The sequence below is a fragment of the Oncorhynchus nerka genome, linkage group LG9b (assembly GCF_034236695.1).
Source record: "Oncorhynchus nerka isolate Pitt River linkage group LG9b, Oner_Uvic_2.0, whole genome shotgun sequence".
NCBI classification, from domain to species: domain Eukaryota; kingdom Metazoa; phylum Chordata; class Actinopteri; order Salmoniformes; family Salmonidae; genus Oncorhynchus; species Oncorhynchus nerka.
Window position 1 is genome coordinate 30,528,369 of NC_088424.1, and position 14,461 is coordinate 30,542,829.

Below are 14,461 nucleotides of genomic sequence, written 5' to 3' on the forward strand. Positions count from 1 at the left end.
AATCAGGTGAACAGAAGGATTTGAGTTCCTGTATGTTTCCTTCATCACACCATGTCTCGTTAGTCATGAGGCATAGGTACACTTCAACTGTGAGAGACGGAATCTAAAGCAAAAATCCAGAAAATCACATTGCATGATTTTTAAGTAATTAATTTGCATTTTATTGCATGACATAATTATTTGATCACCTACCAACCAGTAAGAATTCCGGCTCTCACAGACCTGTTAGTTTTTCTTTGAGAAGCCCTCCTGTTCTCCACTCATTACCTGTATTAACTGCACCTGTTTGAACTCGTTATCTGTATAAAAGACACCTGTCCACACACTCAATCAAACAGACTCCAACCTCTCCACAATGGCCAAGACCAGAGAGCTGTGTAAGGACACCAGGGATAAAATTGTAGACCTGCACAAGGCTGGGATGGGCTACAGGACAATAGGCAAGCAGCTTGGTGAGAAGGCAACAACTGTTGGCGCAATTATTAGAAAATGGAAGAAGGTCAAGATGATGGTCAACCACCCTCATTCTGGGGCTCCATGCAAGATCTCACCTCGTGGGGCATCAATGATCATGAGGAAGGTGAGGGATCAGCCCAGAACTACACAGCAGGACCTGGTCAATGACCTGAAGAGAGCTGGGACCACAGTCTCAAAGAATTAGTAACACACTACGTTAGTAACACACTACGCCGTCATGGATTAAAATCCTGCAGCGCACGCAAGGTCCCCCTGCTCAAGCCAGTGCATGTCCAGGCCCGTCTGAAGTTTGCCAATGACCATCTGGATGATCCAGAGGAGGAATGGGAGAAGGTCATGTGGTCTAATGAGACAAAAATAGAGCATTTTGGTCTAAACTCCACTCGCCGTGTTTGGAGGAAAAAGAAGGATGAGTACAACCCCAAGAACACCATCCCAACCGTGAAGCATGGAGGTGGAAACATCATTCTTTGGGGATGCTTTTCTGCAAAGGGGGCAGGACGACTGCACCATATTGAGGGGAGGATGGATGGGGCCATGTATCGCGAGATCTTGGCCAACAACCTCCTTCCCTCAGTAAGAGGATTGAAGATGGGTCATGGCTGGGTCTTCCAGCATGACAACGACCCAAAACACACAGCCAGGGCAACTGAGGAGTGGCTCCTTGCTGCAGTGTGTGCAAACCTGGTCAAGAACTACAGGAAACATATGATCTCTGTAATTGCAAACAAACGTTTCTGTACCAAATATTAAGTTCTGCTTTTCTGATGTATCAAATACTTATGTCATGCAATAAAATGCAAATAAATTGGCCTCCCGGGTGGCGCAATGGTTAAGGGCGCTATACTGCAGCGCCAGCTGTGCCATCAGAGACTTTGGGTTCGCTCTCAGGCTCTGTCGTAACCGGCTGCGACCGGGAGGTCCGCGGGGCGACGCACAATTGGCCTAGCGTCGTCCGGGTTAGGGAGTGCTTGGCCGGTAGGGATGTCCTTGTCTCATCGCGCACCAGTGACTCATGTGGCGGGCCGGGCATAGTGCGTGCTAACCAAGGTTGCCAGGTGCACGGTGTTTCCTCCGACACATTGGTGCGGCTGGCTTCCGGGTTGGATGCGCGCTGTGTTATGAAGCAGTGTGGCTTGGTTGGGTTGTGTATCAGAGGACGCATGACTTTCTACCTTCGTCTCTCCCGAGCCCGTACGGGAGTTGTAGCGATGAGACAAGATAGTAGCTACTAAAAAAACAATTGGATACCACGAAATTGGGGAGAAAAGGGTGTAAAAAAAAAAAAAAACTTAAAAATCATACAATGTGATTTTCTGGATTTTTGTTTTAGATTCCGTCTCTCACAGTTGAAGTGTACCTATGATAAAAATTACAGACCTCTACATGTTTTGTAAGTAGGAAAACCTGCAAAATTGGCAGTGTATCAAATACTTGTTCTCCCCACTGTATATGTCTGACTGACTGCATGGGTAGACTGGCTGTCATGGCCAGCACAATAATGATAGACGGCCTATAGTCAGGCTAACATCCCCTTCTGTGGTTAGTTACCTATAGTGCCACTTTCAGCAACGGTAGTAAAGACTATTGTTTTGTTGTCATCATTTGTTCGGTGTTATCAGTTACTGTATTTATGTAGGTTGTCCACTAAGGAGCAAAGTCATCATCATCAATGGCCAACCAAGATGGAGAGTAGGCCTGCTTCTGAAATAAATTAAGTATTTATTATGGATCTCCATTACTTCCTGCCAAGGCGGAAGCTACTCTTCCTGGGGTCCTGGAAGATTAAGGCAGTTATACAGTTTTAAAAACATTACAACACATTCATTACATTCATCTCTATTAATCTTTATACCAAGCGGTGTCAGAGGAAGGCCCTAAAAATGGTCAAAGACCACCCCAGCCATAGACTGTTCTCTCTGCTACCGCACGGCAAGCGGTACCGGATTGCCAAGTATAGGTCCAAAAGGCTTCTTAACAGCTTCTACCCCCAAGCCATAAGACTCCTGAACAGCTAATCAAATGGCTACCCAGACTATTTGCATTGTCCCCCCCTCTTTTACACTGCTGCTACTCTCTGTTTATTATCTATGCATAGTCACTTTAACTCTACCTATATTTCCTCAATTTCCTCGACTAATCTGTGCCCCCGCACATTGACTCTGTACCGGTACCCCCTGTATATAGTCTCGCAACTGTTATTTTACTGCTGCTCTTTAATTATTTTTTACTAATCTATTTTTCTTAAAACTGCATTGTTGGTTCAGGGCTTGTAAGTAAGAATTTTACTGTAAGGTAAACGACACAGGACGATACACGTAATACACAACATAGGCATTATCAATAATATGTGGCGTTCGTTCCAAAGGCGCCTCATCCGTTCCCAGCTTTCTCTTAATGTTGCGCAGAATAAAATCCACTAAACTGCTCATCTGCTCCGGCCCTACAGAACCATATCTCAAGGCCTACTGGTGGTATTCGGCGCGTGTGACAAATAACTTTTGATTTGATGTGATTACAGAATTCACAACACACTAAGTGTCTGTTCTGGACTTGGGGACTGTGAAGAGACCTCTGGTGGTATGTCTTGTAGGATATGCATGGGTGTCTGAGCTGTGTGCTAGTCGTTTAAACAGACAGCTCGGTGCATTCAACATGTCAATACCTCTCATAAATACAAGTAGCGATGAAGTCAATCTCTCCTCTACTTTGAGCCAGGAGAGACTGACATGCATATAGATAATTGTTACGTTCCCCAGTTTATATATTGTAGTTTGTATATTTGCATGTGTTTATTTCAGGAAATGGCTTCCTGAAATCCCTCAAGCAGCTGATTGGTCGACTCCATGGCTAATTGGAGAGCTGACCCCGCCCCCTCGTCAAGACTCAGCTGTCTCCAATTACCCATTCAATCTGAAGCTATATAAAAGCCAGTGTTCTGTTCAGGAGAGAGATTTTCTGGGAGGTCATTGCAGAGAGATTTTGATAGAGGTTGATTTTGCTGGGAGTTCATTGCTGAGAGTTGGTCAGATAGACCTTATTTGATGTCCTTTGTTTCTTAGTTTGTTTGTGAAATTGTTTAATATTCTGTTTCATTTGTTCCCAGGGGGGAAGGGGAAGGCACCTAGGGAGTGCTTAGGCAAGAGGCCCGCGGGCATACATATACCCGTAGCATATTCGCTGTCTAGGCACACTAGGTAAGACCTGGGCGGACCACCCCCTGTATTTTGGTTAGGGCACCAGGTGGTGCTAAATTAGGTAAGTAGTGGGTAGGCAGGTAAGATAGGAGAGGGGGCTTTGAGATTTACTTTCTTTGCTTTGGTTCCGTCCAGCCCCTTTTCCACATATTACCGTGTAAAGGAATAAAGTTCTTGTAAACGGTACCACATTCTGCCTGTTGTCATTCTTACTTGCACCTACAGTCCATACCTTTTTCACTTCACGGAGAGTTTAGTTGTAACAGGGTGTTGCGTTCCCTCTTCATAGAGGCGTGCGTAACAATAATGTATTTGGACAGTAAATCTGATCGAACCACTAGGCTATTTCCTACTCATTTCAGTTCTGTGGCATATACTGTACACTAACTACCCCCAACCCCTTTTAATTAATTTCAATCCACCTAATGCATGCAGGAGGCCTGGGACACCCTGGTCATTAATCTCTAACAGAATGCACTAAAGAAGCCCGGGTGGCTTGAGCCAATAACATCAAACAAAAGACTCTTTTCTCCTTTCTGCTGCTAAGTCTTGGCTAAGAACAAGACGCAGGACATTTGTTTCACGTTGTTAAACCTGAATGAAAGGAATCAAAGAACGGGCACATTTCAGTACTTAGATGATCAAACCAACTGCCTTAATGCCTTAAAGCCTAATAATAAAACAACCAAAAGTAAGGTAAAGCCTGTTCCCAATACAGCAGGGAATGTTCTATTACTTTACTGAATGTCGCCATGGCTGCTGTCTATGTTGAAAACTGACCAATTGCGTTTGATGGTGAACCATTTTTTTTTTTTTACCTTGATCAACCATGTGACCTGACCAGGAAAAATATAGGGCCTTAGTTCCCATACCCTTTAACCAGGGCCGGACTAAGCACCTACCTCCCGGAAGTCCCCCAGCTAACTTCCTGCATTTCAACAGATTTTACCATGGGACAGTGAGAAAAAAGTTTTATAATACTATTCTACACATATTGTCATGAGGCTGAGAGAAAATGTTGCAGTTTAAAGATTTTGCCACTGCTTATGACATCTTCATATGGTATTTGGGTTCTGGGGACCTGGGGCATGTGCCCTGCGTGCCCGTTTGGTAATCCGGCCCTGCCTTTAACTAGGGCCCAGAGTTTTTCTTTGACAGGTCACCTGCCCAGAAAGAACTCAGGGCACTAACTAACCATGCGACATTACCTAACCTAAGGATAGCAAGTGTGTTGGCTACTAGTGGTAACTGGTGATGAGTGGATAACGTCCGCTGCAGGAAGTGGATTAACTAGTCACAAGGCCAAGTGACCCTTGAACTTTGCCACACATTGAGCGAACATGAAGAACAGGTCTGAGCAGAGCCCAACAAGGCATAAAATACTTGAAATACATACAGTGTTCTTTTTGGTAAACAGGACATGTATAATGTGCAGGTGTATTTTGAAACCAACACCATGCAACAGGCTTATCTCTTATGAGACATAAACACCATGATTTTATACCCATTTCTCCAGTTTATTTTCCAGTTCACCCAGTTTCATTTCACCATCACACCAGGGAAACCCTCCCCCTTAACATGCTGAAGATCTTCTCAGTAATATCTATTCATTTTTAGATAGTTGTTTCAACACTGGACAGAGATACGACTTATTATAGTGTTTATACAATAATACTGTTACCATCACGTCGGATGCTATAAAAGTCTTACTTTCTGTAGCTGACCCCCGGTTTAGCCGTGACGAAGGGCCTAAGCACCGTCTGGATCCGGCTCTCCCAGCACCAGAAGGTGGGGTAGTAGATCTCTGACACCACGGGACATTGGTCCCGCAGGAACTGGTAGAACTTCTTTCCACCAGAAATCAGTTGGGGCTTCTGCAATACAATACATGAACAGTGTGAGTCAGTGATGTGGCTTTCCAATAATGACGTTGGCTCATAGCTTGTGTAGAGAAAGAGATATGGACCATGAGGATTGAAAAGATACATCACATACGTTTCAAGATTCAAAGATGTTTTAATTTGTGATTTAAACTATTTTGGGTTAAACTATTTCAAACATCAAATGGTTTTAATCAGATCTGTGCCAAGTGAAAGAGAAATGCTTGTGCTCTTTCTCTTATACCAATTTAAATGGCAAAATGTATACTACTGATGACAATCTCTTGAAAACAGTTCTTATACTTCATCATCATTCACCATCTACATAACCCCTCTCTTACAGCACCCATATAGTGCAGCCTCTTCACTGAAATCATGTGATATATATAATTCTCTGTCTTGCACTTTCATAAATGACATGTCAACAGAAGTCATATTTCCATATGGTTTATTTGCTGATGGTGCAACCTTTCTGTAACATTCCAAACAAACTATTTCCACAACTACAGTGTAATTATAATGCACTATCAAGACTGGAATCTCAATATGATATTGCTCTTTCTTGTAGTCTAGCGGACTGTGTAGTGTCAGAAAAGATTCAATGTTTTGATGAGTTATAGAGACATTCTGCAATCACTAGTGATGGAAAGGAAGGAGACTGGTAATGAGGATACAGTGACAGACACAGTGATAGGCTGTGTTGTAACTGGGATTATATGAGGTCACCACCATATCAAATCAAACATATCTGTCATGTCAGAGCATAGAGACCTTGCATCTCTGAATTTAAGTATAACGAATAATAGAATGCATGACCCCTTCTAATATGTTTTTATATAATCTAACATTAGCCTAATGGTATGTAGCCTAGGCCTATGTGTTTAATTATTGGGGGAAATTGAATATCGGGGGAAAAAACATTCATTTGTGACTATGCAGTAGGCTACACTGCATACAGATGTTTGACAGCTTGTGTAACAATAGTCTATACCCAGCCTTCTAAGATTACAAAAAGGACTCACGATTAAAAAATAGATCCAGCCTAAATGGCAATTTAACATTTGTACAAATCTTGAAATGTCACATTTAGTCTAAAGAAAATACGACACCATTTTATTGAAAGATGTCATATCACATGTGCAGTACCGTTGACGCTCGTAGGCTACTGAAATAATCAGCCTCCTCAGCAAACCATCCAGCTGCTGAGCCGGTTTGATGCGCAAAAGCGCCAGCGATTCCTCCATCATAATAACCTTTATGGCACCTTTTAATAAGACAATTGCCCGTTACAATGTATCCCTTTCTATTAAATAATGATTATTCAAAGCAGCCTCTGTGACCCCTACCTTCGCGACAGAGATCAAGTAGTAGTAGGCATAAGCTGCGCTGAAGCCGAGCACCAGTGACAGTATTCCAGATCCAAAAAGGCCAACTTTCACTTGATTTTCCAGATAAAGTGACAGGTCCCTTGTCAAAACATGAAAATTGAAGTCCAGTGAGATCATTGCCAGGTCCCTCTTATGTCGCGCTCTTCAGGTATAGCGGCCAGGATCGAATGAAAACCTCTGCTGCTCAGGAATGAATGCATGCACTAACGTTCAGCAATGTGCAGAGAAGGGGGTAGTCAAGGGAAGGGGAGCGATATATTTAGAGGCAGACGATGGCGCTCTTTAACCGGCCTGCGCTGAGCTGTAGCAGGCGTAATTGTAGGCTTTCATAACGCTTGCAGTGGATGCAGCCTAAATTGCATTGGGGATAGTCAAGGCTGTGTCACATCACTGCGACTGGAATTATGCAGGGTCATGAGCCATATGGAAATCTTGGCCTGAGCAAAAATGTGTCTAGCACACAGCTCAGAAACCCGTGAATACCCTACAAGACATGCCACCAGAGGTCTCTTCACAATCCCCATGTCCATTACATACTATGGGAGGTAACTGATGCAAGCAGTAGAATCAGATTTAAAACCAGATAAAAATACACCTTATGGAACAGCGGGACTATGAAGAGACACACACAGGTACAGACACACAAATACACAAACAAACTCTAGCACACTCTCTCTACATACACTTACGTTGTAATATTGTTGTATGGTGGTATTATCAGTGACTTATCATTCAAGGAAGGTGAGGCAAAGGCCCACCTGTTTTTATCCCCACCTGGTTAGCCCCCCCAAAATGTTATAGATCAAAAAGGTATATACATATTTTTTTGTGTGTGCCTGTTTTGCATGTTATTTTGGCATTCATTTATGTCACATATCAGTTTGCAAACAATGTAAAAACAGAGAGAATAAATCTGCAAAAAACATGGTCTCTTTCTTTCTTTCTTTCTCCACAATGAAGGTGTTTCAGCCTAGGAAGGTGTTTCAGCCTAGCTCAGTGCTTTCTGTGGTGGAGGGGCAGCCAGCGGAAAATACAGAGCACAGGCATTGGTAATGTTCTCTAGTTGTGCAGTGATTGTCTTAGTGTTCTGTCACTCATGGGGACACTATGTCACCGCAGAATCTACAGGGGGAGATAGGCAGTTCAAGGCCCCTTGGGTGCTGCCATAGATTTACATTAGAAGAAGGCTCAATGTCATTGGCCACAGAAAAAATGATGTCAAATCACGTTATATCTACTGTAGCTGTGATTGGACTGATCATGTCAACATCATACTTTCAAAATCTTAGCTAGACAAGCAGTCATCATCATAAATCATGTCGACAATATACTGGCAAATCCTTTTCAATTCTTGTCATATGAAGATACATTATAGATAAAATTATTGATGCTCATCGGCCATTGGACATAAACATTACACAACAAGTCAGAAGTTGCAAATTCAACAATAAGTGGTTTGGAAGGAATCAGTGGACAACTGTAAGCGTTGCAAAGCAATCACTATTTCACTTCCCTTGTCTGCTCTCCGGTGGAGATGGTGTGTGGTCCAAGTCTGGGATTAAGGATTTAAAACATCTATCTGAATGGGTCCCTTTCCCAAGCTTGAAAGGATAAACATTCACACACCAACACCATGGGCCAGAAAAGTTTGAATAAATTGGCCATGCTGTCAATCCAGCGTGACTTCTGCCGCATTCAAAACAAATGGAAACTCGGAACTGGGAAATCTCAGATTTCAGTGAGTTCAAGACAACCAGGAACTCTGAAAAAAACAAGCTCCGAACAGGAATGTACGTTTTGAACGGTCCTCCAATTCGGAATTCCATGTCGGGACCTCGGGCCTCTTTCTTGAGCTCCAACCTGAAGATCACTGACATCATGATTCAACCTTGTTTTTTTCAGAGTTCCCAGTTGTCTTTAAAGCACCATAAATTCAGAGAATGCCAGACTTTGATAACAAAGTTTGATGACAAAATATTCTTGATGAGCAGAAGATACACTATCTAATGTTGTTGGGACTGTAACCTTGTTTTCCAGTGACAGTCTCTTCCCATACAAATATTTGTTTTAAACAAAAAGTTCAGAAATAGACCCATGTAATTCCAGTTGATATTGCAAGGGTGGTTTTGTTTGTGCAATGTGCTGTCCGTCTGTGAATCGATATATTGTATATAAAAGTGGATCTCCATGATTGTATTTTCCTTCCTTTTAGAACACATAATAGGTCTAATAAAATACTTCAAATGGTAGGCAAAACGAGTCTCTCTCTCGCTTGGTGGTAACTTACAATTCTAAAGTTAAGGCCTCAACATCTTGCTGAATTTATCTGAACTAACATCTGAATTTCTGTCGGTGTCCATTTTGAAAGTACTGAAAGACTAGGCCTACCTCGACACAGCACGTTTGCTTATACTTAGAGCTAAGTGTTAATGATATAAGAATAAGCATTGTGAATTTACTGAACATAACTGTAATAATGTTTGTGTATGGTTCAAATGTCAAAACTCATTTTGGCGTTTGTTATTATTGAAAGAGAATGCGGTTCTTATCGACTTACACAGATCCACAAGGACTCAGTCGTAACGGAATTTGTTTAAGCAAGTCAGCCATATCAGCTATGGTTTTTAAAAAAAGTAGTAAATGAGACTGAATGAACAGTTTTGCTGCCAGACAAGGCTCCGTTGATAGCCAGGTGTAGCAGTGGTAAGGATTCACTCCATGGTGCTGAAAGTTTGTGGGAACCGTTTGTCACCGTTATAGTGCAATTAATGCATTGTTTAGTGTTGTGTTGTGTAGTGGCTTTGCTGGCATACATCAACAACAACAAAATGAGTTTGCCCCAACAAGATTTACATGCTAAAATCGCCACTGGGTATTATACATTTTGTATTGTTATCAGGTTTCAGGACAAGACCCAGATGCAGACAGTGTCGAAGTAACAAAAGTTTATTACTAGAACAGGGGGCAGGCAAAACAACAGGTCAAGGGCAGGCAGAGGTCAGTAATCCAGATCAGAGTCCATAAGATACAAAACGGCAGGCAGTCTCGGGGTCAGGGCAGGCAGAGGTCAATAATCCAGGGTGGTGTGACAAGGTACAGAACGGCAGGCAGGCTCAGGGCAGGCAGAATGGTCAAAACCGGGAAAACTAGAAAATAGGAACTAGAAAAAGACAGGCGCAAGGGGAAAACCGGTAGTTTTGACGAACAAAACGAACTGGTAACAGATAAACAGAGAACACAGGTATAAATACACTGGGGATAATGGGGAAGATGGGCGACACCTGGAGGGGGGTGAAGACAAACACAAAGACAGATGAAACAGATCAGCGTGTGACAATTGTAGGTATGTAGTGGTGTAATAATGTTGTATGATGTACTGTTTTATCTTTTGTCTTATGTGTAATGTAATTGCCTTAATGTGTTTAGACCCCAGGAAGAGTAGCTGCCTTGGCAGAAGCTAATGGAAATCCTTAATAAATATATCTGGATAATCCATTAACATTTAGGAGATCCTTTAGTCCAGTAAGTCTTTACAGTCAATGAATTAGATCTAATCAGTGTGCACATAGTCTGCCTAATGCACCTTCACATTCAGTCTAAATCCCTGATCTTATCACAATCATTCAGATCAGAGATATCTTAGAGAGAAAGAAAGGAAGGATACTTTAAATAAGGGCCACAGGATCCTCAATGAAAACCAGTGACTATAAGTTGTTTTCCTAAATAGGTTGTGAGTATATTATCCCAGGGAAGCAAATATATTGAGATGTATCATAGGCTACAGGTCACTGGAATATAATAGAATATAACACAATAGAATACAATAGAAAAGATGCTGCTCAAAACACCAAAAAACAACCAAACAATAGGCCTATGATCAATGTTTTACAATAGGATATGTGTTTCTGCACACATAGCAGTGTCACGCCCTGACCATAGAGAGCCCTTGTTTCTCTACGGTGTAGTAGGTCAGGGCGTGACTAGGGGGTATTCTAGTTTAAAATGTCTATGTTGTGTTCTAGTTTATATTTTCTATGTTGGTGTTTTCTATGATTCCCAATTAGAGGCAGCTGGTAATCGTTGTCTCTAATTGGTGATCATATTTAAGTAGATATTTCTCCCACCTGTGTTTGTGGGATATTGTTTTGTGTATTTGCACCACACAGTCACATTTAGTTGTTTTATTGTTTTTGTTTTAAGTTTCACTTTACAATAAATATGTGGGACTCAACATCTGCTGTGCCTTAGTCCCGTTCTTTCGACAAGCAGCCTAAAGTAGCTTGTGGGCTTACATTTCTTTGCTTGTTCCCTATGCACCTGCTTCCGCTTCCACTTCACACACACACACAATATATAGGCCTAAATGAATGCAAACCCCAAATCATCAAGGGCTAGCCTATTTGCATGTGCATATCATAGGTCCATGGAATGTAGACTATAGTCCATATGTCTAGGATGTGTACTCTCAAATAGCCCTTGATGATTTGGGTAGGGTGACCACAAGTCCCACATTTTGGCCCTTTGCCCCACGTCCTACAACCAAAACAATTAACTTATGCATTTTATCAATAAATTCAAACACCACCCCTAAAACCCTAATGCAGCCACGTTGCATTAATGAATATATATACAGTACCGGTCAAAAGTTTTGACACACTTACTCATTCATTGTAGAACAATAGTGAAGTCATCAAAACTATGAAATAACACTATGATATGGAATCATGTAGTAACCAAAAAACTGTTAAACAAATCATAGCATATTTTGTATTTGAGGATCTTGACGACAGCTTTGCACACTCTTGGCAAAGAGTGGCTACTTTGAAGAATCTAAAATCTAAAATATATTTTCATTTGTTTAACACTTTTTAAGTTACTAAATGAGTCCATATTTGTTCTTTCATAGTTGTGATGTCTTCATTATTATTCTACAATGTAGAACATGCCCAAACGGTCAACTTTTGACTGGTACTGTATATCATAAGGATGTGGTAGCCTAGGTCTAATGGTGATGTTGAACACTTCTCCAAGCTCTGTTGAGATCTGATATTCTGCGCAGCGTGAGTCGATGTCAGAGGCCTATCATCAACTGAACAAAAATATAAACACAACATGTAAAGTGTTGGTCCCATGTATCATGAGCTGAAATAAAAGATATCCGAAATTAAATTAAAAAGCTTCTTTTTCTCAAATGTCGTGTGTGATATGTGTGGCATAACATGTGTTATGTTCTGTTAATTACTGATGTCCCCTTTAAGGATGGAGCACCCTTGGTCATGTGCAGTGTTGTTCTGTGTTATTCTGGTACTAACTCGTTTGAGTAAATGTCGCCCCATGTCGCAAGGATCTGTACACAATTCCTGGAAGATAAAAATGTCTTAGTTCTTCCATGGCCTGCATACTCACCAGACATGTCACCCATTGACAATGTTTGGGATGCTCTGGATCGACGTGTACAACAGCGTGTTCCAGTTCCCGCCAATATCCAGCAATTTCGCACAGCCAATGAAGAGGAGTGGGACAACGTTCCACAGGCCACAATCAACAGACTGATCAACTCTATGCGAAGGAAATGTGTGGCTCTGCATGAGGCAAATGGTGGTCACACCAGATACTGACTGGTTTTCTGATCCACAGAAGGTATCTGTGACCAACAGATGCATATCTGTATTCCCAGTTATGTGAAATTCATAGATTAGAGCCTATTAAATTAATTTCAATTGACTGATTTCCTTATATGAATTGTAACTCAGTAAACGCTTTGAAATTGCATGTTCAGTATATTTACAAAAGCGTGCATCTGTCGAAGAGGTCCAAAAGTAAGTAAATATCCATATTATATTAGACTGAAAGATATTACATAATTTCGTCAAATTTGTGAGGCTCTCCATGTTCATTAGTTGCTCATTCAACGTGTTTGCTGTTACTTCACTCAATCCCGTTTTAAAAGTATCCCATCCTAACTGGTGTACACTCATTCATTCCCTGAGACCAACCAGAAATGTTTCCTTGGCCAAATATTCCCAGATTTTCATAAAACAGCTACATATGTGATATCTGAATACTTTCCGACTGCACTGTAACAGTATGCCACTGGAAGGGAGGCAAGTAGTTGGTGACCAAACTGTGGTTTATGACTTAGTATTTCCCATTGTAGCCAATTCATTTGCATTAATTCCATTACTTATTTGTTTGGTAATTGGTAACGGAATTGCACATTTATCACTTGTTTATGTATTATTATCAGTAAAATCACCATTTGGTAGCTCTACCGTTACTTGTTACTTCTGTGAACTTTCATTATTCTCCCTCATGAGGGAGATAAATTAGAAATATCTTGTGGGTTTTGGTAATTGAATTACAATGAAATATTTCTTAAACTTACTGAAGGTAAACAATGTATCCAAAACGAAATATTAGTGTTATTAGCTGGCAGGGTTCATTCTGTCAACATTGTGTTTTGGTGTATTTCTGATAGCTTTTTAAAACTTCATAGGGATCAAATCCCGTTAGCGGGATCGATTTGACAACATCTGGAATTCAAATATTATAAATATTTAACTTTCATAAAGTCACAAGTGCAATACACCAAAATAAAGCCTAACTTCTTGTTAATCCAGCCACCGTGTCAGATTTCAAACAGGCTTTACGGCGAAAGCAAACAATGAGATTATCTGAGGACAGCACCCCATCATACAAACACATTAAATCATATTTCAACCAAGCAGGTGCGACACGAAAGTCAGAAATAACGATATAATTCATGCCTTACCTTTGAAGATCTTCTGTTGGCACTCCAATATGTCCCAGAAACATCACAAATGGTCCTTTTTGTTTGATAAACTCCTTTTTTTATATCCCCAAAATGTCAATTTATTTGGTGTGTTTGATTCAGAAAAACACCGGTTCCAACTCGCCCAACATGACTACAAAATATCTAATAAGTTACCTGTAAACTTTGTCCAAACATTTCAAACAACTTTCCTAATCCGTCTTTAGGTATCCTAAAACGTAAATAATCTATTACATTTAAGATGGAAAAAAGTGTTAAATAGAGGATAAAATCAACGTGGCGCGCGTGAGACCTGGCGCGCTCACCAAACAAAAGAGTACACTTGGCTCTACACTCATTCTGCTTCTTCATTTCTCAAAGGAAAAACGGGGTGTTATACCCCCACGGTGTCTGTTATAATGGTGTTATATCACTGTGTCTGTTATAATGGTGTTATACCACGGTGTCTGTTATAATGGTGTTATATCACTGTGTCTGTTATAATGGTGTTATACCACTGTGTCTGTTATAATGGTGTTATACCACTGTGTCTGTTATAATGGTGTTATATCACTGTGTCTGTTATAATGGTGTTATATCACTGTGTCTGTTATAATGGTGTTATACCACTGTGTCTGTTATAATGGTGTTATACCACTGTGTCTGTTATAATGGTGTTATATCACTGTGTCTGTTATAATGGTGTTATACCACGGTGTCTGTTATAATGGTGTTATACCACTGTGT

The 14,461-nt window shown here is 41.0% G+C and overlaps 1 protein-coding gene across 1 annotated transcript in view; it reads right to left on the reverse strand.

Moving 5' to 3' along the window:
* Positions 1-7,169, reverse strand: part of LOC115114585 (phospholipase ABHD3-like) — a 50,278-nt gene extending 43,109 nt beyond the window's left edge. Inside the window, exons 1-2 of the mRNA XM_029642961.2 lie at positions 6,901-7,169; positions 5,385-5,548 (exon numbers count right to left, since the gene is read on the reverse strand). Of these exons, the coding sequence (XP_029498821.1) occupies positions 5,385-5,548; positions 6,901-7,059 (323 nt within the window). The 5' untranslated portion in view covers positions 7,060-7,169. The remainder of the gene's footprint in view (positions 1-5,384; positions 5,549-6,900) is intronic.
* Between the last annotated feature and the right edge of the window lie 7,292 nt (positions 7,170-14,461).